Here is a 20585-nt window from a genome sequence, read left to right on the forward strand (position 1 = left end):
CGCCCGCCCGCCGCCGCCCGCCGCTGCAGCCAGGTACGGCCGGGCCGGGCCGGGGCGCAACATGGCGGCGGCGGCGGGACGGGGGCTCCGCCGAGCGCGCCGCGGAGCCCGCCTTCCTCCTCCTCTTACGCCTTGCTTCTGCTCTTGGTGCCAGGTTGCCGGGTCTCCCCCTCAGGAGGGCCGTCTGGCAGAGCCGGAGCCGCCGCCACCGAAGGCGGAAAACGAAGACTCCGTCTTTCTCATCAGGGCGCAGGGCTTCCCCTTCTCGTGCACCGAGGAGGACGTGCTGACCTTCTTCGACAGTACGGGGGTTAATCTGGTGTAGGGTGGCGGCCCGGTGTGCTCTTACGGACCCTCGTGTTTCGTAATTAGTTAGCAGAAAGAATTCTTGCAAATCGTTAGTCAGCAAAAGATGAATACTTAACACTGGTGCAAAACTGTGCCTCATTTATGCCTATAATACATGCAGTCACCTTCCAGTAGTTTGGAAGTCATTATAGAAGCTAACTCTTCAATAGAGCGTTTCATATGTATTTGAGCAAGCCTTCCCCTTAATCAGCGTTTCAACTGTAAAGGCACATTGCTCCAAGTCCAAGCGGTCAGCTTGAATGCTGTTATGGTTGGCTTCCCCCCTCCCCCCCTTTTAAACAGACTGCAAGAATGGCGTTTACTTCCCAGTTAAAATTTCAGAGCTGCTTTCTGAGCTTAACGAATAGCCTGCTGCATACCTTTGCAGGGTTGATCCCTCCATTCTGTAATATCATGATACATCCTGCCACAGTAGAACAGATTGTCAGATCAGATTTTTAAATGGTTTGATAACCTGCCGAGCTAAATTAAGTCAGTTTGAACTCCTAGAGGAAAGAGCTTCCAGCAGGCAGAGCATAAGTGACTGAAAGACCCCATAGCATTTCTTTTAGATTTAAAGAAATGGTTTTGAAACAAAGAATTGCTTTCAGAAACAAAAAGTTCACCAGCAGCATGAGGATATATATTATGCAATTATACAGTTGTGGAAGCTAACGGATGCCAAGTCAGTTTCTTCTCTGTGAAGAGTGTTTTGTGTTAGCATTAAGGTTAGAAATGGCAGCTTCCTAGCCTTTGTTTCAGGACAGTACTTTACACTGCTGAGAGAAATGGCTCTATACAGAATATTCGGTTTGATTTAGAATCAAAACACCCCCATGTTTGATGCAACTGCATATTTTTCTGTGTATCACGTCTTCCCTAATTTCTAGGCTGTAGAATTCGAAACGGTGAGAACGGCATACACTTCCTCTTAAACAGGGATGGGAGACGCAGGGGAGATGCCCTGATTGAGCTGGAATCAAAAGCAGATGTCCAGAGAGCCTTGGAAAAGCACTTGAGATACATGGGCCCACGCTACGTGAAAGGTATGTTTGAAACGGCAGAATGTAAATTGGAAGAAAAGCATGCTCAGGTCAGTAAGAGCTGCTTGAAAACGAAACAAGTAGTAAAGCTGATGTGTGGGGGACAGTGGAGCGAGATGCGGGATGTGAACAGAATGGAAGAAAGCAGCAAAAGTGACAACAGAGGCACCACTAAGTCAGACTTTGCTAGGCTGGGCAGGGAGGAAAAGGGGAGGTGACTTGTGCAGCGAGGGGTACCCTTGGGGTGTTGCAGAGAGCTCTAATGGGGGGAAATGGGATGAAGGTTGGGGGAAGAATGTTGCTTTAGAAGAAGGGTCCTGCAGGGTACCACCTTCTGCATACCATGAAGGGAAACATTGTGTGCGTGTGTTCCCTGCAGTGTTTGAAGTACACGATAAAGATGTAGAAGGCTTATTGCAGAGTCTGCGGCATGAGTCCCAGGCCATTAATGATGGAGTTGTTCTACTCAGAGGCCTTCCGTTCAGCTCCACTGAAGATGATATTTCAGATTTCTTTGCAGGTAACTCGGATTAACTTTTGCTCTTTGGTTAGGATTTATTTCCTGCTCTAAGTTCAGTTTAGCTAGGCTGTCATTGCTCTAAATGAGATTTGCAAAAGCACTCTAGTCTACCATAAGAAGCCACGAGCACCTTGAACATTGCGAAAAGTCACTATCCCCTTGCAAGTGAATGCATCTAAAGCTTTCAGCTGCAAGATTATAATACTACCTGTGACTATTTTTGGAGGTCTAACCTAGGTTAAGTATTTGCAGCAGTCTTTCGAGGGTGGGGGGGAATAAGGAAAGGGATGAATCTACATCAATTTTTCTGCACTTTGATTGCTTTGATTTTGGAGCAACTGTTTCCATTTCTTGGGAAGCTTAGGGAGACCGCTGCAGAAGGTAATATTAAAGTAAACCCACACACCTAGGCTTTTAAAAAAAAAAAATCCATCCAAAGTAAGTGTAGAGGCCCAGCCCAGTCTGTTGGTGTAAGTTTTGATTAAGGTAGACTCACAGATCTTACTCTGTATTGTGTCTGATGTAGTGACTTCATGGACTACAAGCTCTCCAGGAAGATACCGCATGGTGGGGGGGCAAGGGAACAACACCTTAACTGAATTTGGCCTCATTTTTAAGAGGAGAATGAAAAAAGTGACCAGAGCAAGGAGTTCTAGTTCAGGTGTATTTGTGCCTTGGACTTACTTGTTCTCTAGAACTTCCATTCATTTGCTGTTCTTGTTCGAAGCCTTATGTGGATTAGTTATTGCAATTGAGGCTTCTGTGAAAACTAACTTGTAAAAATACGATAAAATGGAATAAAGAAAGAATTAGGCTTAATAAATAACTAAATAAATAATAATAAAGCTGTATTGGGCCAGCATGAGCAGTTGTTTTGGAACTAGGTAACTGCTGGGTTGGCTTCTCTCTTAAAACAGAAGGGGATGGGAAGGGATGTCTTTTTGGGCTACGGCACAAGTTCCTCTGACAATGTAAATGCCTTTTTCCCCCATATAGGTTTGAGCATAACTGACATAGCTTTCGTTAACCGGGGAGACAGAAGAACAGGAGAAGCTTACGTGCAGTTTGCAGCTCCAGAAATGACAGCTAAAGCCCTATTAAGGCACAGGGAATACATTGGGAATAGGTAGGTGCTTTGCTCTGGTTAACAGAAGATAGCAACTGGTCTAAAGCATGTGGTGTAACTTAGAGCTTGCCTCTTACCAGAGGAAGCAACAAACTTTAATAGTAATGCTTGTATACTATAGCTAAAGGCTTAGATAAGATTCTGCCTTTGGATTCAAATTCCCTTGGAAACCATGGCAGTCTCACAGGGTGGTATCAGACTGTTACTCTGTGCCTTAAAGCATTTCTTTTCTAATAGTGCCCTCTTAAATATTCTGAGATGAGTTTTACCATTTCTGGGGGTATTTTCTGAAGAATTTTGACAGCACAAGGAGAAAAAAAAAAAAACACAAAAAAGTGAAAAATTTTTGATGGGCTTCTCTGCACTGCAGAGCAGCCTTTGGCACATGCAGCTTGTTGGGGGGCTTTCATGCCCATCAAAAGTCATCTCTGTTCTTTTGCAATACACCTGAAACCAATCTGACCCTTGTGTGAGTGGTTTGGCAGTGGTCAGAGCCAAGAGGAGTTATAAAGATAGACAGCGCTCGCCCAGGCATCACTACAGAAGGGTCGCCTTCCCGCTGCGAGCATTTGCCAGCGCTCAGCCCTCACCTCTGAGGTTTCACAATGTCACCAGATGCTTTCCAGCACTCTGGCAACCCTCGCTTTTTCCTTCAGTCCAGCACATGCCACAGCCAGCATCTCCATCAGGAGCATCGGTCATGCAAAGTGCCACTTACCAGATCCCTCTGGCTTGAGTCCGTTTCCGTAACTGACTACTGCTCAGCAGCCGATCTCCTCAGCGACTCCGCTGCCTGTCTGGGCTGTCCTTGAGCCCCACTTACACTTTCCTACAGAACATAGAGCCCCTACACCACGCTCTTCCCTCCTGAGGTCCTCTCTTTTCTCAAGTAGAAGCACATGCAGCTTCTCCCTGGAGTCATGAGCTATGCTCTGGATATAAGGTTTGGTTTTACCTTCTTTGGGTTTTGATTTCTCTTTGATAGCTTACTTCTCTTTCTGAATGTCAGGTTGCAGAATATTTCTCCTAACCATACGTCTTCTTTTACAGGGTACTGGTACCCACTTCCCTTCTTTTGTTGCTTTCTTTCCTGTTTGTCTCTCCCCCATTTTAAAAGGAAACCGCCCCTCTGGAGGTGTGCCCAATAATTGAATTACCTGACACATCTCCCTACCACCAGTGGGGATTAATTGCTCTCCCAATTTACAATTAACCTTTTCTTTGTCATGTTGGAACAGGGCTGAGCAGACTCGCCTACCTGGGTTTATACATCTCTGTTACTGTGAGATTAGCCAGGAAACAGAGTAGGTTGTAAAATGACTGTCAACTTTCTCTTGTTCTTTCTGGGTTATTAATTGTATCCAGAAACTGCCATCAGTTGTGCACACTATGGAGTGTGGGCTCATGGATATTAGGCTGTAAGCTCTGTCGGGCTCTACAGACAGCATCTTGGGTTCCTCGCCTTGCTATAGCTGCTCCTGTTAGGAGGGAGGAAAGCCTTAATTGGATGTTCTCGCTCTCGTGTTCTCCATCACATTATTTCTTCTCTGCTATGGAAATGAGCTACTCTTACATTTATGTAAGGACAAGCTGGGTGCTGTTTCCAAGGCTCTGAAAGATTGGCATAGGAGGTTCTGCATAAGGGCATCTCGGGTAGAGGAAGATGCAAGGTGTTACCATTTTATGCTCTGCCTAAACCTGCTAATATTTTATTTTATTTTATTTTATTTTATTTTTGCAATGTAGGAAGAGCCTTGCTAGATTCCCTTAGTGTTGCATTTCATGTTGGTGTATTGTATCTGTAGCTTTAATTTCCCACACAATTACATTTTACTCCATTAATTTCATAGAGGTATGTAAAATCTTATTGGAGCCACTGAGGTATTTAGTACGACCCTGCGCAGCTTCTGTATTTGCCTGTTTCATTAATCTCCTGTTTTGGGGTTGGCTTTTTTTTTAATTTGGGGGTTGTAGAAATTGCAGGTGTTGTCAGTGCAGTTTGCAGGGGTGCATCATGGGGGAAACAGTTTCGCTCATGTACAGGGCTGATTGGAAAGGATGCGTGCTACTGCAAGGAATAGAGAACATTTTTCACAGCGAGTAAACCTGTATTTCTGCAGCAGAACATAACCTTGCTTTGTAATGATTGTTACTACTTCTACAAGAGCTTTCTAAAAGGCTGTCAACTAAAGATCTTGTCCAGGCAAAACTGGTAATCGGTCTGACAATGGGTGGGTTTAAAGGAGACTGACTGTCATTTCAAGTTAAAAAAGGCTTCATAAATCTGAGTGACTTAATTAATTTTTCAAAACTGTTACTTGCCAGTTCCCCCAAAATAGTAACTACGTACCACAACTCTCACATCTAGTAGGTAACTAGAGCTGAGCTAGGAATATGTCCTGAAGTAATGATATTTCCTTAAGATCTGGAGTGCTTTGTGGAGGGCACACACGTGCCACATTATCTTTTCCTTTTAATTCTAGATACATAGAAGTGTATGTAAGTAGAAGGCATCAAATGCAAAGGCACATGATGCATCACAAAGAGATGTTGTCTTCCCCGAGAGCGGGTAAAGAACATGAATCAGTTTTCGAAGAAGGAGGAATGAGTGACGCAGGAGGGTCCAGTGCCGAAAGAGAGAACAGTGAGTCCTTCCCTGTTACATGTGTTCTTTGAGGCACCTTCATGTTATTCGCGCTGTCTGCGCAGGTATGACCCTGCGTTTCTACAGCTTTCACATGAGGGATGTGATGATTGCAAGTGCTAATGGTGCTTTTGCTCAATTCTACAGAACTGTACAGAGAAGTAACAGAAAGGTCTGGGTGTGTTTCAGAACCTGGGAATACCTCGTTGTCGCAGCATTTTGTCCACGTGAGGGGTTTTCCTACCCAAGCTAGCGCCCAAGACATAATAAATGTGAGTAGCAGTAAGAGGATGAACGATGGTGGCTGTCAGTGCCAACATTAATTGATTAATCTGTACAGAAGAAGTAGCTTAAAATTTGTGATTTATCTCTATCTGTGTTAGTCCTCAGTGCTCCCTAGTTTCAGGTCGACTGTATGTGGAAACTTTAGCTGGCATCATGTTGCTGAGGGCTGCTAAAGGGGTTACAGGCTCCCCAGGGTCGCTGTGACACCATGGGCACAGTAGCTGACAGGTTCTCTAGGGCTCAGCGTTATACTTCCTTCTTTAAATACGAATGGATAAAAGCTTGCTGGGTATCTTGAATATCCACTACTCTCATTTGAGCATCCGTTTATAAACTTAGATTTCTGAATAATTGACCACACATAAAATAAATTTCACAATCTTTTTAATATCAAACCTGCATATCTTTTATAGCATACAGAGTCACAGAATGAAGGTACATACATTCAATGACTTTGGGTTTTGTACAGAATTTGGATGCTGTGTGATGACTCTTGTCAAAAAAACCATTGCCTGGAGCTTACCTGCCCAGAGGGTGGGATGCTGTGCAGCGTGGCACAGCGGACTCACGTGTGCATCAGCTTCACCCACACCTGGSGGGGGGGGGGGGGGGGRGGGTTGCTGCTCAAGTGCTTAGTACACAACAAGCCAATGAGCTCAGACCACGGTGGTTGCACACGCTTTGTTAGTTAAAAAAATATATATATATATATATATATATATGTATGTATATATCAAGTTCAAGTTTCTCTGTAACAGGGTAAGTTAGTTACTGGTTTTCATTCCCTTGGAAGTCCTGGGAGTTGGAGTCTTGTTGTTTTATCCAGGGAGACTCTGCTCACCCAACTCACCATGTTTGGTTCCCCTTTTTTTTTTTCCTTTCCTTTCTCTTTTTCAGTTTTTTGCTCCCCTGAAGCCCACAAGGGTCATGGTAGAATACAACTCCCATGGAGAAGCCACAGGAGCAGCAGATGTTCATTTTGAGAGCCATGAGGACGCAGTTGCTGCAGTGGCCAAGGAGGCGTCACATGCACGTAAGTGAAAAGGAAGGCTGGGTTACAACTATAAGCCTTAGATCCTCAGGTGCTTGGGCACATCCCATCTGGCTACTGGTAACCCACTGCCATAGGATCATTTTAAATCTGGAATTCCAATTTGCTCTGTAATACTAAACTGGCTTTCTAGAAAAGAGAGGGGAATGTAATATATACAGGTAACTGAACACAAACGGACCTCTCTCAAATTGTTCCCCAGAGTGCAGCTCCATTGAATTATTCTTGAAAGAACATCCAAAGGTCAAACAAGATTGCTAGTGACAGTGGAATGATAGCAGATTTGGTAAGTGCAGCCCTCTCTTTTTAGAAATGTGCATCTTTCTTACATTTGTTATTTCTGATACTTCATATATTTCAAATAGCTTAAAGGCTGTAATTTAAAATAAGTGGCTGAAGTTGATCATCACTGCTCACCAGAGGTCAGGCATCAGGCCTGAACACTGACCTAAGAATCCAGATTTCACAAGAATAAGTTCTTGTGGCGAAAGGTAGGAGCTCATTTCTGAGGTTACAGCCAGAGCTGGCCAAGGCTGCTGTGCTAGCCCAGACTTTGCAGAGCTACACAGAAGCTTCACCTTCCACAGCTGAGGCATCCTGGAATGTACAAAAGTCTTGGGTTTGGTTTGGTTTTTTTTTTAATAACTCTCCTAGTTCTGATTTGTAAAAAGATTCTGATGTTATTGTATTTCCTGGCATGGAAGTTGAAGAGTGGTTAAGTGTTTTCCACAGCCATATATTGACAGTAATTGGTCTTTCAGCTGGGGAGAAATGTTGCTTACAGTTATGGGCAACAGTTTGGCCAGCTGTAGCATTCTCCAGTTTTTCTTATTTTTGTAATCCAGCCGCTCTTTCTAAATCGTGCAAGTGTGTTAGAAGGCCTGTTCTCAATGCAGATAGGTTGTAATGCTTGTTGCAATATTAACAACAGGGGAAAGGCTGTAGTGGGACAGTTTAACATTTGGGGGGGGGGGGCCTGTACATGGCCTGTGTACCTCTCAGTGAGGTTTATGTGAAAAAATACAGGCTATATTGGGTTTGAGAGTGAGGGACACTTGTCTTGGGCCATGGCAGGCACAGTGCAGCATGAAAGTTTGTGCTGCTGTTAAGTCTGGGTGACTTGCCATGTACCTGTCCCTACTGAAAACATGGCATGGCCCTTCCTGGTGTAAAAGAAGGGTGATACACCATATTTACAGTGGGAATAGGGTTTCCTGTGACCCTTATCTAAGTCCCTGGCCAACTTCTAAAGCTTCTGTGAATTCTCTTCTGAAAGGGGAGGGAGAGGAGGTTACAGGAAGGACCCTCCCAAGCCCACTGGGCTAGCCTAGCGGCAGTGGGGAGGGCCAGCTCACATGCCACTGCCCACGGGGAGCTCAGGGGATGTGGCAGTGCAGCGCTGGCTTTTAACCCAGGCTAGGGATAAGCTCTCAGGGCAAAGATTCAGCATGCCCCTACCTTAAGTGCACTTAGCTGCAACCTCGGTCCTACAAAACACTCCTTGTCGAGTCCTTTCAGGAACGCACAGGACTGCTTTTGAGCTGTGTGCAGGGACTCGGGCCCAACAGAATTAACCCTCCTCCCTTCCACCCCACAAGAAAATTTCTCATCTCTTGCAGGCTGTTTGTACTGTCTTACCTTTTTTGGTGAGATCTTTTAATATTGCCAATTTCTACAATTCCTTTATGGGAAACAACTGTTTACATTAAAATGCAATGGTATATTTAAAAAAGGCAAAGAACAAATAAAGCTGCAATGAGGTAGTAAAAAGCTTTTCTCCTCCTCCTTTTTAGGGCAAAGCCAACACATTCCGTGCTTATCATCATAAAGATGAAGTACAGGTGTCACTGCTCAGTGGCAAAGATAAACTGTATAAAATAATTTAGTTTGGATTTGTGTAAAAGCATGTAATAAATTGCCCTGACATACTCTGCATAAATCGTCTGTTTCAAAAGTAGAAAAAGTAACAGTGAGACAGCTAATGCTGCAGGATGGAGGCAGTTCTGATCTTCAGCTGAAGCATGAGGTGCCATGCACTGGAGGGCAACGACTCAGCTCTGACCTGAGAGGATCTTCAAGCAGAATTATTACAGAGGAAACGCCTTTTCTGAGAGGGGACTGGACATTCAGGCACTGCAGTCATGTCTGACTGTTCTCAAACCTACACGATCTTCTCATGTGCAAAGCGTTGCTCCCCCGTGAGAGTCTCGTCGCTTCCTGCACTGTCCTAACTCCTGGTGGCTAAAGGCTGTTACTAGCATCTCAGCTGAACAATGAGTCGTTCCTTGAGTTAGTGGCCCTTACAGAGACAGGGTCTGCTGCTGCTCGTTCACTGATGTATTTCTGTGTCAGAAGGAATGGTAAAGCCCCCGCACAGTAACTTGTTTTGGAAGTGGATAGGTACCTCCAAGCAGGAGAACTTATTGCAAATGAAGTGTTGAGGTACAGTATACACAACATGAACAGAAGAACAGTATTGGCAATAAACCTAAACCAAAGTGATTTAAGATCCTAATGCACAAAAGTCAGCATGTGCTGTGTTTTATAGCTAATACCTTGTCCCTCTTACCACACTTCTCTCATGCTGTGTAAGCATTTGTACATCTGTTACGGGTTTTGAAATACTTTCATAAGAATATAGCCACAGCGTAAAGGAAGGATTGCTCAGGATCCAAGATACAGATGAGAAATTTTATTATGTGTGGAACAAAACTAACACGAGAAAAACTGCCTTCCGCTCTCCCCCGTCCAAACATTCCAGGTGTGACTCCAAAAATCAAGCATTACAAGCAGTACCTGAGCAAACGTGCCTTGAACATTTGCAGCATCACAAAGCATAATATCCAGTACTTGCTTAAAAGTAGAGATGTTCACTGACATCTACTATAACAGGAAAGAGGCAAGCGCTAACACAGACAGTAAACACGCGTCTCGCTCTGACCTTTTTAAATGTCACTTACTATTACAGCAGCCAGGGCTGTATTTTGAAGGATCTTCAGGCACCTCCCTGAAGGGCTGCTCGTTCATAGAGATGTCATGTAACTTAAACAGACCTGCTAAAGAACTGTCCTGCCGTATTAAATGAAGACAGTCACAGTCTTCACCTCAAGCAAGCAGAGCAGCGGCTGATCCTTTTGGGACAGTCAGAAGCAGCATACAGGTCACCAATAAGCTGTTGCATCAAAGCTGCAAAATTCCATGCACATACCAGTATTAAAATTATTTACAGTAAGTGCTGGGATTCCAGTTTAATCTTCCAACACTGAAATTGCTTGGATCAGAATTTCTTTGGGAGAGAAGTCACACTGGTTTTCAGATGCAGAAATTAAAAATCCCCATAAATGTGTACAATATGTACACAAAGTTAGTATCTGTTACCAATAAATTCAGCATCTTCTCCATTCATCTATGGTATCCCACCCTTCACAGCAGTGTTTGCCTGCACTTGAATTCCAGGCTTTTTAAATTTTAAAACTATTTACTGTTTCTAGTCTACTTTAAGAGACAGCAGCAAGAAAATCCAGGCAGTAACACCACCATGGGGGGAAAAAAAGAGCAGAACATGGAAAAGAATTACAAGTTCCCCCTGTGAAATGCTCCCTCTCTAAAGGGCACGAAGAGAAGGAAGAGAACTTGGGTGGCTGAAAATGCCAAGTCCAGCAAGGAACTAGAAGAAACTAGCTCCTGGTCCAAGCTCCAGCATCACCTACAGTAAGTAAGCTCCGCTCTGACAAGCTTTCTAATGCAGCTCCAGCCAGCCTTTTGAGGAATTAAACCACTGCCCCCAACACAATTTGTACAACACCAAATCTATCTAACTGCCACATCATATATATAAATAAATCAGTTTTCTATGGATTATGAAACATTCTATGGTCTTAAAGACTGAAGTAGGCTTCCAGTATAAAACAGAGCAAATAAACTCTGATCTGCTGCATGCTTTATGAGGAAGCCGCCACTTTTTGGAGTAAAACACAATTCCTTGAGATAACAGCAACAAAAAAAAGATGTAGCATGAACTGTAAAACCTCATTAAACTGTGTTTGAGATTAGAATTTCTGGTAGGTGAAAAGCATTCAGACTTCATCCCAGTTTCATCTTAATCTAACAAAATATAGTGAAATACCAGATATAACCACTTTCTCACATGCACAAGGGAGAGAGGTGCCCAGACATGGCCCTAAACATTCTGTGTAGTTAGTGATCAGAATTGTGCATCTAAGTACTTGGAAATCAAATTCCTCCAGTTACTATATCAAGATAGAAAGTACCGTTGCAGCCCTTTGGTCTGACCACCATTTTGTGGTCATCGAGTCACAGTGAATGTCTCTGACAGGAAGGTCAGAGATGTCTTAAGGCACTTCCATGACTGCTGCGATGATCAAATCAGTGCAGGTCGGTTCTCACATCGTGCATGCTTCAAAAAAGACCCTAACCACCCACACCCCCAAATCCCTAAAATACTAAAGAACTTTTAGGGTTTCTTTTTTTTTTTTTTTTTTCATTTTTGATATTGATATGCATAGTAAGCCCATGGCCAGAGGACTGAACTGAACAACTTCAGATAGAAAGTGTTTGTTGGCATATTATCTGGGTTTCTTAGACCTGGCACTGAAGTAGCACAGCTGAGCCAGATTGTCAGAGGCAGCAGGAAAAAGGGAAATGGTACTTCAAGTGCAGCCACACATGAAGATTAAAAAATGCTCCCATTTTGCTTTCACTGAACCTTAACAGCAGCATGCCTTCAAGCAACACAACTGAGGAAGAGAACTTTCCTGACTTGTACACGCAGACAGACACACGCACGCCCACACTCGACTCTTTCTGGGGCTGCCTGGTCTCACTGCTCCCTGAAGGTGCCAGGGCACACTCTAGGGCTACTTCATGCGCAACTCCCAAAGCAGTTCTCCCCAGCACAAGCTGAGGTCTGAGAGCAGGTAGCTTTTTCAACTAGGAAGGCTCAGACTGTTCATTTTTAGCCACAAGAGACTGTAAACATTATAAAGCAGCCTCCCCCTCTGACCTCCACAGAACCCAGGCCACTGTCTTCTCCTCAAATTTCCCTTTAACGCTTTCGAGACGAACAACAGCTACAGCAATTTTTTGGTCACCACCATCTGCAACACCCATCCTACAAGGGGCTGGTCGAATACTGCCGGATGAGTTGCTTGTGACACGGGTTGCAGACATGCTCAGGGTTAATGCTAGATGGGAGGGGCAGTTCATTGGCTGAACAAGCTTCACAGAAGATACCGCCGCAGTTCTTGCAGACATTCTGAAATGGAGGAAGAGGACAGAAAAATTAAAGAGGATGCTCAAGACAAACACACACACAAACAATATAGAGAAACGTGGTTTTGTCTTACTAACATTCAGTCAACCCAATCTTCTACTGGACTAGAGAAAGATACTCAAAAATTTCACTCTTGCTCCCTCTGAAGATTAAGTTTGCTCCTTTGCTCAGGGACCAGGCTATGGCAAAGCTTATTACACCAGAGAAGAGTAGGTGAAGCCTTGTAGTGAAGCTATCAATAATTAACCATTCAAATTTTAATTGACTCAGTCTAGTTACAACTTAGAGCTAAGCATTTTGTCACTAAAGATGCACATGTATATTTTGCAGCCATTTAAACATACTGGCATGGCGAGTTGTACTGTAGATGCATATATCAACATGCATGTACATTTGGAAGTCTATGAACAGCAGATGTAATAGTGGTGCAAATGCCCCAGTTTCTTCTGATGTGTTTTCTGAACACAAAGGAACAGGCAAGACTACAAATCCTGTGCAGGGTTCCCATGCACTTAACAGAAGTTGAGAGGGTGACTAAGTGGGGCAATGTACTGCCCCCTCACCACCTTTTTTTCTGAGCATCGCCCTACTGCAGCATTTGGGAGGAGAAGGCTGGGTCCTGAACGCAGCCAGGAAGGCCGTCTGCGCAGGCGCTGTGCCATGGGCTGCCTCGGGAGCCCTCGTTTTCCCTGGCAAAATCCCTCATCCCTGGACTCACTGTGGTGCCAGGCAGAACTGCCAAAGCAGCAGGAGCTGGGAGTCCCTGCCTTGGAGCAGGGCAAGCTCTCACTGCCAGTTGTCAGGAGTGTGCATCTGCACGAGGCTGGAAGCTTCCCAGTTCTCCTGCCCTCAGATCTGTAACGTCACCGTGCTCCTAGTCCCCTCCGAGCACACAAAAAATTTTCCCAGGACCTATTTGGAGCCAAGGTACAGGCTGATCTCTACTGATCTGCCAGGCCCAGGGGTCAGAGTACTGGGTGCCTCGTGCCAGAGGAGCTGGTATCGCTGGTGCTGCCTGCAAGGACTGCTCCCTCCTCCTGCCCGCCTGTTTTCATGGCTCCCAGCAAGACCCTTCAGGTTCAGGTCTTGGCACATAAGCTAGGGGAAAACACAACCAAACTACACTTTCTAGTTAACCCCTGAAGTAATTGCTGCAGTGTGACCGGAACGCCTGCTGCACTGACAGCGGTTTTATCAGTGCCTTAGCTAAATACTGATGAGTTTTTGTTTTCGTGAAAACTGCTCCCGCTCCTCAGTGTCAGTGGAGGAGAGCATCCAGAGGAAGGCAGCACAGCCACTGAACACCCCACCTGTAACTCCTCCAGTGAGGATACGAAGAGGGGCTTAGCCACAAAGAGGGGTAAAATGCATGTGACATTTGTGAAAAAAGAGCAAGGCAAGAGAAAAAGCCAAGATGGTTACAGTGGAGAAATAACAGGTTTTAACACCCTCCTGTTCTCACTTCTGGCTGACTCCAGACAAAACCACCTAGTTAAAAATGGCAGGGAGGAAACTGGAAAGAGGAAGGAAAAGCAAAACACCAAAGAGGCTGGGGGACCCTCAAGTCTCCACTGTTTAGCAAGTTTGCCTGAACAGTAGAGAGAGCGTCAGAAAAGGGGCAGTTTCTTTGCCCCAAGTCACCTATTTGTCATCTTTTGCAAAATGAAAACCAGAGGAAATGTGTACATTCACCACATAGCTGAGATGACAATGCAAGCCTTAGGAGTCACCTTTTTTTTGCTTCGGCTGCTTTCTTCCTGGCAGAGTTGGCAGAGCTGGGCATTTCCAGGTGTTGACAGCTGCTCCTACACCCAGGATAAAAACAGAAGACATTCAGCTCTGCTTTACGTGCCTCCTTGTCATGGCACCTATATTAGGGCTCTACAGCCGATCCTCATCTCACAGGGGGGCAGCCATTCCACATCCTTGTGTTTTTAACCCTTCTTCCTTCACAGTGCATCATGCAAACCCACAGGATCAACATGCGTTTGCAGCAACATCTACAGTTATGCTGCCTACACCATGTGCTACAATCAGAAGAGTGACTACAACAGCGATATTATCTTCGGCTGTCTCTCTGCCCCTGTCTCTTATTAAGTCAAATTTTATGTGACCAAAATCAAGTAAAAGACATGAGCTCTGCAGAGCAACTCTGGCACAGGAAGAGAGCCAGATGCCTCGACCAGCAGCAGGCAGAGCAGCCCACTCCCCCAAGTGCCGGGGCAGAGCGGGAAGCGCAGCGCGGCTGCGTGAACCAAGAACAACGCAGCTTAATTTTCAGGCCTAGACAGAGGCTGCTGGCCCAGCAACAAGAAGGAAAGACAAAACATCTTTTTCACCATGATCAAGAACTGACAGATGCAGAAATTGCTGATGGACACAGCGAGAGTGTCACAGCATCCTATGCACAGTCAGTGGCAGTTTACCAGGCACCCAGGGGAGAAGGACTGGACTCTGGTAAAGTTTGAACCTTACCTCTTGCCTACACAGTGACTGGTGAAACCCTAGTGCAGACCAAGGCGGTTAAAACACTGCCATTTTCACAGATGTTAAACTAGATTATTATGCTTCCATTGTTCTTTTTAGAGGCAACAACCCAAAAAACATGTGGGACAAAGGAATGATAAAAAGGATGAATATTAGTTAAAAACAACAAAAAAACAAACAGCAGTTGTGCTGAGGATGCAAAATGAACTCATGTAGGTACAGCAGTGCCCACTAAGAGCTTTTCTACTGAGATAAGCAATGCTTTTCCTCCCGGGGACAATTACTGCTATGGACTCTACAGACAAATCCTCATGACGGCAAAACCCAAGGGGATACTTCAGGGTGTATGGGCCAAGAAAGGTTGCAGTAATCCATAAGCTCCCTCCATACATGTGCCCTTCAGCATTTCAAAGCAAGGAAACATATCACCAACCTGCTCTTCCTGCAAGCCACTCTGTAACCTACAAGAGAAGAACACCGTCACTTGGAGTTACCGCTCCAGCCACCGCTACATTTAAGAAACCATCTGGAGTATCAGAGGACTCTCTCAGCCCATTTTTTAAATCCTACCAATAATGATTTTTGTTTTTATTTCTTCAAAACCATGCTGCCAACTCTGCTTGCATGATAGAGAGGAAACATTCATAAGCTTCATCAGACAGCAAAGCAAAGAGGCATATGTGGCGTGCTGTAGAATAAATGTTATCAGCTTAGACATGCAGCACTCTTACTTAAATGGGAAGAGCAGGAGGAAAGCTCGTGAAATGATGGCAGAAGAGCAGAAAAAAAGAAGCAAGAGTATGGGGAAAACTTTTAGACAGTACATAGATTTTAAAGCCTTTTTAGCTCTAAACAAGTTGCTGCAAAATATTTTATCCCCTAGATCTTCTGTGAACAGGCAATGATAACATTAAGTTATGAAACCTTCCAAATAAATCTGCAGACAGAAGCATATAATGCTCCTGCAGTCAAGGTGAAACAGGGAGAGAAAAAGTGTAAAAGCCTTTTTAAGAAGGTGTTTAATATCCAGTAAAGCAGATTTGAATTGAGCTTATGCTATTTTTAAGACAACACTTCACTGATCACCTTTAAACTGGTATTCAGCGTGCCGTGTTACAGCATTGCATTTTTCCCCACTGACATTCAGAGAGTACTTCAAATGCTCCTTACCATCTCTGAGCAAAGTCCTCATGACAGAGCTGTTCTCTATGTTTTTTAAAACATCTTTTCACATTAAAAACAAATCTTAAACTTAGCTTTCAAAAATCTAAAGAAATCTTATGACACATTCTTTTCTGTAAAATTCAGTTCAGAAACATGCTACCTGAACTCTGCTTTTTTACATAATCACATTCTTGGGATGTTATTTTAAGTAGTTCTTCCTCCCCTTCAGCCTTTACTCTTGTCCAGAAGCTACTATGTATTATCTCCACCACCCTACTCTCAACTGTCTACCCTTCCCCTGTCCCCCACTGACAAGAGGCATCTTCTTTGGATGGTGGTATCAAAGGTCCAGCCGGGTTTGATTTGTGAAGCTTCATTAGAGAAGAAAAAAAATAGGAAAGCCCCTAAATTTACATAGAAACAAATTTAGAGATCAAAAGACAGAGCCCTTCTGTTCCAGAAACCTTGAGGGCAAGCAGTAGAAACTGCTTCTTCCCTTCGAGAGCTACAAAGACACAGCAAAGAGGCCTCAACAATAGGCACAAAGCTGAAAAATCTTTCTTAGACAGGAAAAATTCACTATTCCAAACTTCTCAACCAGCAGCAAAGAAATTAGAGAAGCGCAAGCAGGAATTCCAACAAGAGAAAAGGGAAAAACAGGATATAATTTCTTTCATACTTGTGTGGCAGGACACTGTTTTCCTCTCTTGGTAGCTGTTTCTGTTTAGCATTTTCTTCCTGGATTTTGAGCTTTCCATCCTGCCAAAAGGAAATATTTACCAGTCAGTCAAACTATATGAACAGACTCCAGTTTCATCTCTGCCATGCTGCTCACAGAGCAGAGGGACACAACACAACAATATTTAGGGAATACTGATCTCATTGGCCCTCCTTGGCATGGAGGCGTATCTGGACACGTAAAAGCATACGAACACCAATCCACCCCCAGGAGCAGGCTGCTTGCCCTCCTTTTGCTGTGAACAAAACTACTGAGGGACATACAGAAGTTGGTTTCACATTTTGGAGATGGAATCTTAAAAATATCCTATGGTCTCCTTTTCCTCGAGAAGGACCACCTTAATGGTCACCTTTTTTTTTTTTTTTCCCCTCCAGCAGAAGCTGAAAAGGTAAACTGGCTTTAGAGGCTTTTTAAAAACCGATCAGTGAGACAAATCCTCTCAGCTAGAAAAAGAAACAAATTGTCCTCCCCTACTCCCCTGATAAGAACTGGGTCATAGCCCAAGCCGTACACATAACGCTGCTTTGTTAACACGACTATGTCAAAAACAGCCTCCTGCCTGCACGGTAAGCCCCGACAGAACCACCCATGCATGCAGGTGCTGCTCTGAACTCGTGATTATAACTTCAGTCAAACCCGTGAGTTTCTGTGAATGCAAACCTGCCCGGGATCAAAACTCACCTATAAGTTTTGTGGCAAAAGAGAAATCCATTCTAAAACCATTTTTCTCCATATTGGCCCAGCTGTTCCTAGCAGGAGCACCCATCTTATAGCAGTGCTCGCATACCGAGGAAAGGAGGATAACCCCTGAAGTAACCCCTTCTCAGATCCAGTGACGCGCTGGCACGCAGGCAAGAAAGAAAAGCAACTGTTCTGCCTTCCAAATAGCTCATCGACTTTTGCTTAGAAGTTCAGACTACCCAGGTTTTTTACTGGCCAACTGCATTGCCTGTGGATCCCGATACCGTCTGTTGAATCATAGCTGTTCTGCTGCAATAAACACGGCATTTCTGATAAATGAATCAGGATGCATTAAGTAACTTCACAGAAATTATCTGTGATACTGGTATAAAAAAGAAAAAAAGAAGCACTGAACAGTTCAAGCAGCTTTCAACACAAAGCCAAGTATTACAGAAGCAGTCCAGAGAAGGTAAGTCAGAAGTGCAGCAACACAAATGGGAATTTTTGAAACAACCTGTATCACTTTGCTGTCCTCATAGTTATGAGGTTTGCTCTCAGAAATAGCTGTTTTACAGCCAATTCCCACCAAAAGAACCGGTTTCATGTTACAGAAAAAGCCAAAGAGCAGATTTTCACTTTCAAAGGCAAATTTACTTCTAAAAAGGGAGTTTCACTTGAGGACAATCGGTTACACTCTTGAGAGAAACACTGCATTATGCTTTAAAAACACTGAATTCACCAATGCACAACACTAAAAGAACACTGAAAATGATCTGTGGTGCCCTCAAAAGATAACTGCTTGCTGAGGAGTTTTACTATTTAATTCTTCCAGGAGAACACCCCTTAACATGATGGGGGGGGAAAAAAAAAAAGCTAATTTCTTTTCATCAAATATAGTGAGTACAGCATCTCTCCTGCAATATCACACTCGGTTTTATTAAACTAGCACAGGAAAAGACAATCACTGCCAAGATGCTGTAAGCTACCCATAATGGAAGAGGAAACCCATGTTCTGCAGTTAAGTGTATTGCTTTAAATATTTTTGCAGGGCTAAATCAAATAAAACGCCTATTTAGTGTATGTATGAACTAAACAAAAAACATTTCAAAGCTCATCTTGGTGTGGTACTTTAACAATACACAGTCATTGCCTAATAAAACCCAAGAAAAGAGAGCAAGCAAAATTAAACTATACTTAAATACAAGCAAAGAAGACAAAAGCTCATATTACCGCTCTTGACCAATTCTTCGGGCAGCCTTTTTTGTTTTCTTGGCTACTTTGGTGACTGTGTGACCATCTGTCTCTTTCCCGCTTCAGTTCTAGTTCAAGGTGGCTCCTGTAACGTTGAGGAGGAATCATGAATAAAGGCTACGCTTTTACAGCACGCAGCATACAGAGCCTACATTATATCAACTGTTTAACCCTTTCTTCATGCCACAGGGATTGAACCCCAATTAAAGAGCTAAAAGCTGCCTCTTAGTAAATGCTGTCTCCCAGTGTGTAAAGCCACAAAATGCTGAGATACAGAATTTAAAAAATCCTAGTCTAATTCTAGCACAATTTTGCGAGGAATACACCTGTCCACTAAGTCTGCAGGTCCTCAAAAACGCCCTAGATATTCATTGACTATAGTAGTGTTAACCGATGCCCTTTCCAAAATGCATTCCCTGACAGGTAAGCTGCTACAAGACCGGCTGGGAAACCAAAGGCAACATCCTCAACCATTTCTCAAAGCTATCTGTGCAGGGCGAAAAACCTTCTACCCCCAGAGCTGTTGCCATTTTTGACACCTCGCCTGAAAGCCGGCTCGGTTCCGGGAGACCAGCTAAGGGCTCAGGCCGAGGGCTCCTCACCAGGAGCACCCTGCGCTACTGTTCAGGTTGGGTGAGCAGTGGGACACGAGCAGGTGAGCACCCGGGCTTTGAATACGAGGGGCAAGCCCAGCGGGCTGACAACAGAACGCATATGCTGTTTTACGGCTTGCAGTGCACACACTGGTCTAGCCTCATCTGCAAGGAAGAGGTGCTCCTTCTCCTTCCAGACTGCTAAGTAGCCCAGGCTCTGCTCCGCAGAGGCACCGTGGCCGAGGCTTTTGGGTCCGTCCCACACGGAATGTGCTGCAGTAAACCAAGCTGGAGGGAACAAAGACACGGCTGAGTGCCTCATATTCCTGTTTGGGAGACAAATGGATCGGCAGGTCAAGGACAGGCGAGCAAGCGCGTCTGAAGTCCCTGACGCAGTCTAAAGCAGGCCTAGGGGAAGCATGACCCAAAGCCTAGCTGGGGACTGCAGACCCTTAACTCGGGGACATGCGGTCTCGAGCCATGGCAGCTCGCTCCCTGGCGGAAGGCTAGGAGCAAACTAGCTGCAGTTTGGCACCGAAAAGCTCAGCAGCTCCGTGACTGCCGCCTGCCAGGGCACAAGAGCGACAAAGCTCTAGAGCACACGGACAGGCAGGGACTGAAGTGCCAGAAACCCCATTTTTGAATTCTTTACAAGTGAAGTGGGCAGAAATACGGTAGGCTCCAAAATCAAAGGCTACAGACTGAAAAATCAGCTTGTAAAAGTAGTGGCATGACCTGTACTGTAAAAGGTCCAGAATCTTCATTTCCATTCAAAAAAATCATTATCTGTTATTATCCTCATTAGTATCAATACTTCTCCAACAGTTTTTTTAATAAAGCATTATGGCTACGGGCTCATTAATTAGATAACCTAACTGAAGTGAGTAAAGCTGATGGAAACTTGGATCCAGAAATGAATCCAGACCATGTGTGCATGCAAAAACAAACCAACCAGGGCAATCTTATTTAAAACTTGATAGAAAAACACGTAAAAAAACATTTTCTCTTAAAGCAACACAATTCAAGTTAGACTGCTCACCACCCACTGCAGTATCTCTAATACCTCCCCGTTTCAGAAATTCGGGTAGGTAAAGCAGTACACCCTCCCGGAAAGGAGGCTCACTCATTTTCATACCACCACCTTGATCTAGCATGAGTGAAAAAGGAATCAGTAAAAGCCAAATTGATGCAAAAATATACTCATCTGCAAGTGTCCTCCCCAGAGAGTTACACTAATTCAGCTAAACTGACTCAGTACAAGATGCATATGCAGAGAAGACACTTCCCTTTTATATCTGATAACACTTCTAAGCTTGTCCAATTTCATACTTTTGGGTCCAGTTTAACATAACTGAAGGTT

The 20585-nt window shown here is 44.3% G+C and overlaps 2 protein-coding genes across 4 annotated transcripts in view; one reads left to right on the plus strand and one right to left on the minus strand.

Annotated features, from left to right (window-relative positions):
• Positions 1-3: 3 nt before the first annotated feature.
• Positions 4-8948, plus strand: GRSF1 (G-rich RNA sequence binding factor 1; the record flags this gene model as incomplete). Its single annotated transcript, XM_026090109.1, has 10 exons — positions 4-33; positions 155-302; positions 1239-1394; positions 1771-1911; positions 2908-3037; positions 5521-5681; positions 5829-5953; positions 6864-6999; positions 7220-7303; positions 8811-8948. Coding segments are annotated over 9 exons (1086 nt in total), but the record flags the coding sequence as incomplete, so codon positions are not given.
• A 746-nt stretch (positions 8949-9694) lies between these two features.
• The window catches only part of RUFY3 (RUN and FYVE domain containing 3), a 51614-nt gene continuing 40723 nt past the window's right edge, over positions 9695-20585 (minus strand). For 2 of the 3 annotated variants that reach the window (XM_026090071.1, XM_026090072.1), the window contains exons 14-18: positions 18612-18717; positions 16641-16720; positions 15231-15258; positions 14041-14115; positions 9695-12292 (exon numbers count right to left, since the gene is read on the minus strand). In XM_026090071.1, the coding sequence (XP_025945856.1) occupies positions 12149-12292; positions 14041-14115; positions 15231-15258; positions 16641-16720; positions 18612-18717 (433 nt within the window). In that variant the 3' untranslated portion in view covers positions 9695-12148. Of the gene's footprint in view, positions 12293-14040; positions 14116-15230; positions 15259-16640; positions 16721-18611; positions 18718-19376; positions 19552-20585 lie in introns of those variants that run through there. The other variant, XM_026090073.1, reaches the window with a different exon arrangement.

Source organism: Apteryx rowi, unplaced genomic scaffold (assembly GCF_003343035.1).
Source record: "Apteryx rowi isolate R43461 unplaced genomic scaffold, aptRow1 scaffold_85, whole genome shotgun sequence".
Classification (NCBI taxonomy): Eukaryota; Metazoa; Chordata; class Aves; order Apterygiformes; family Apterygidae; genus Apteryx; species Apteryx rowi.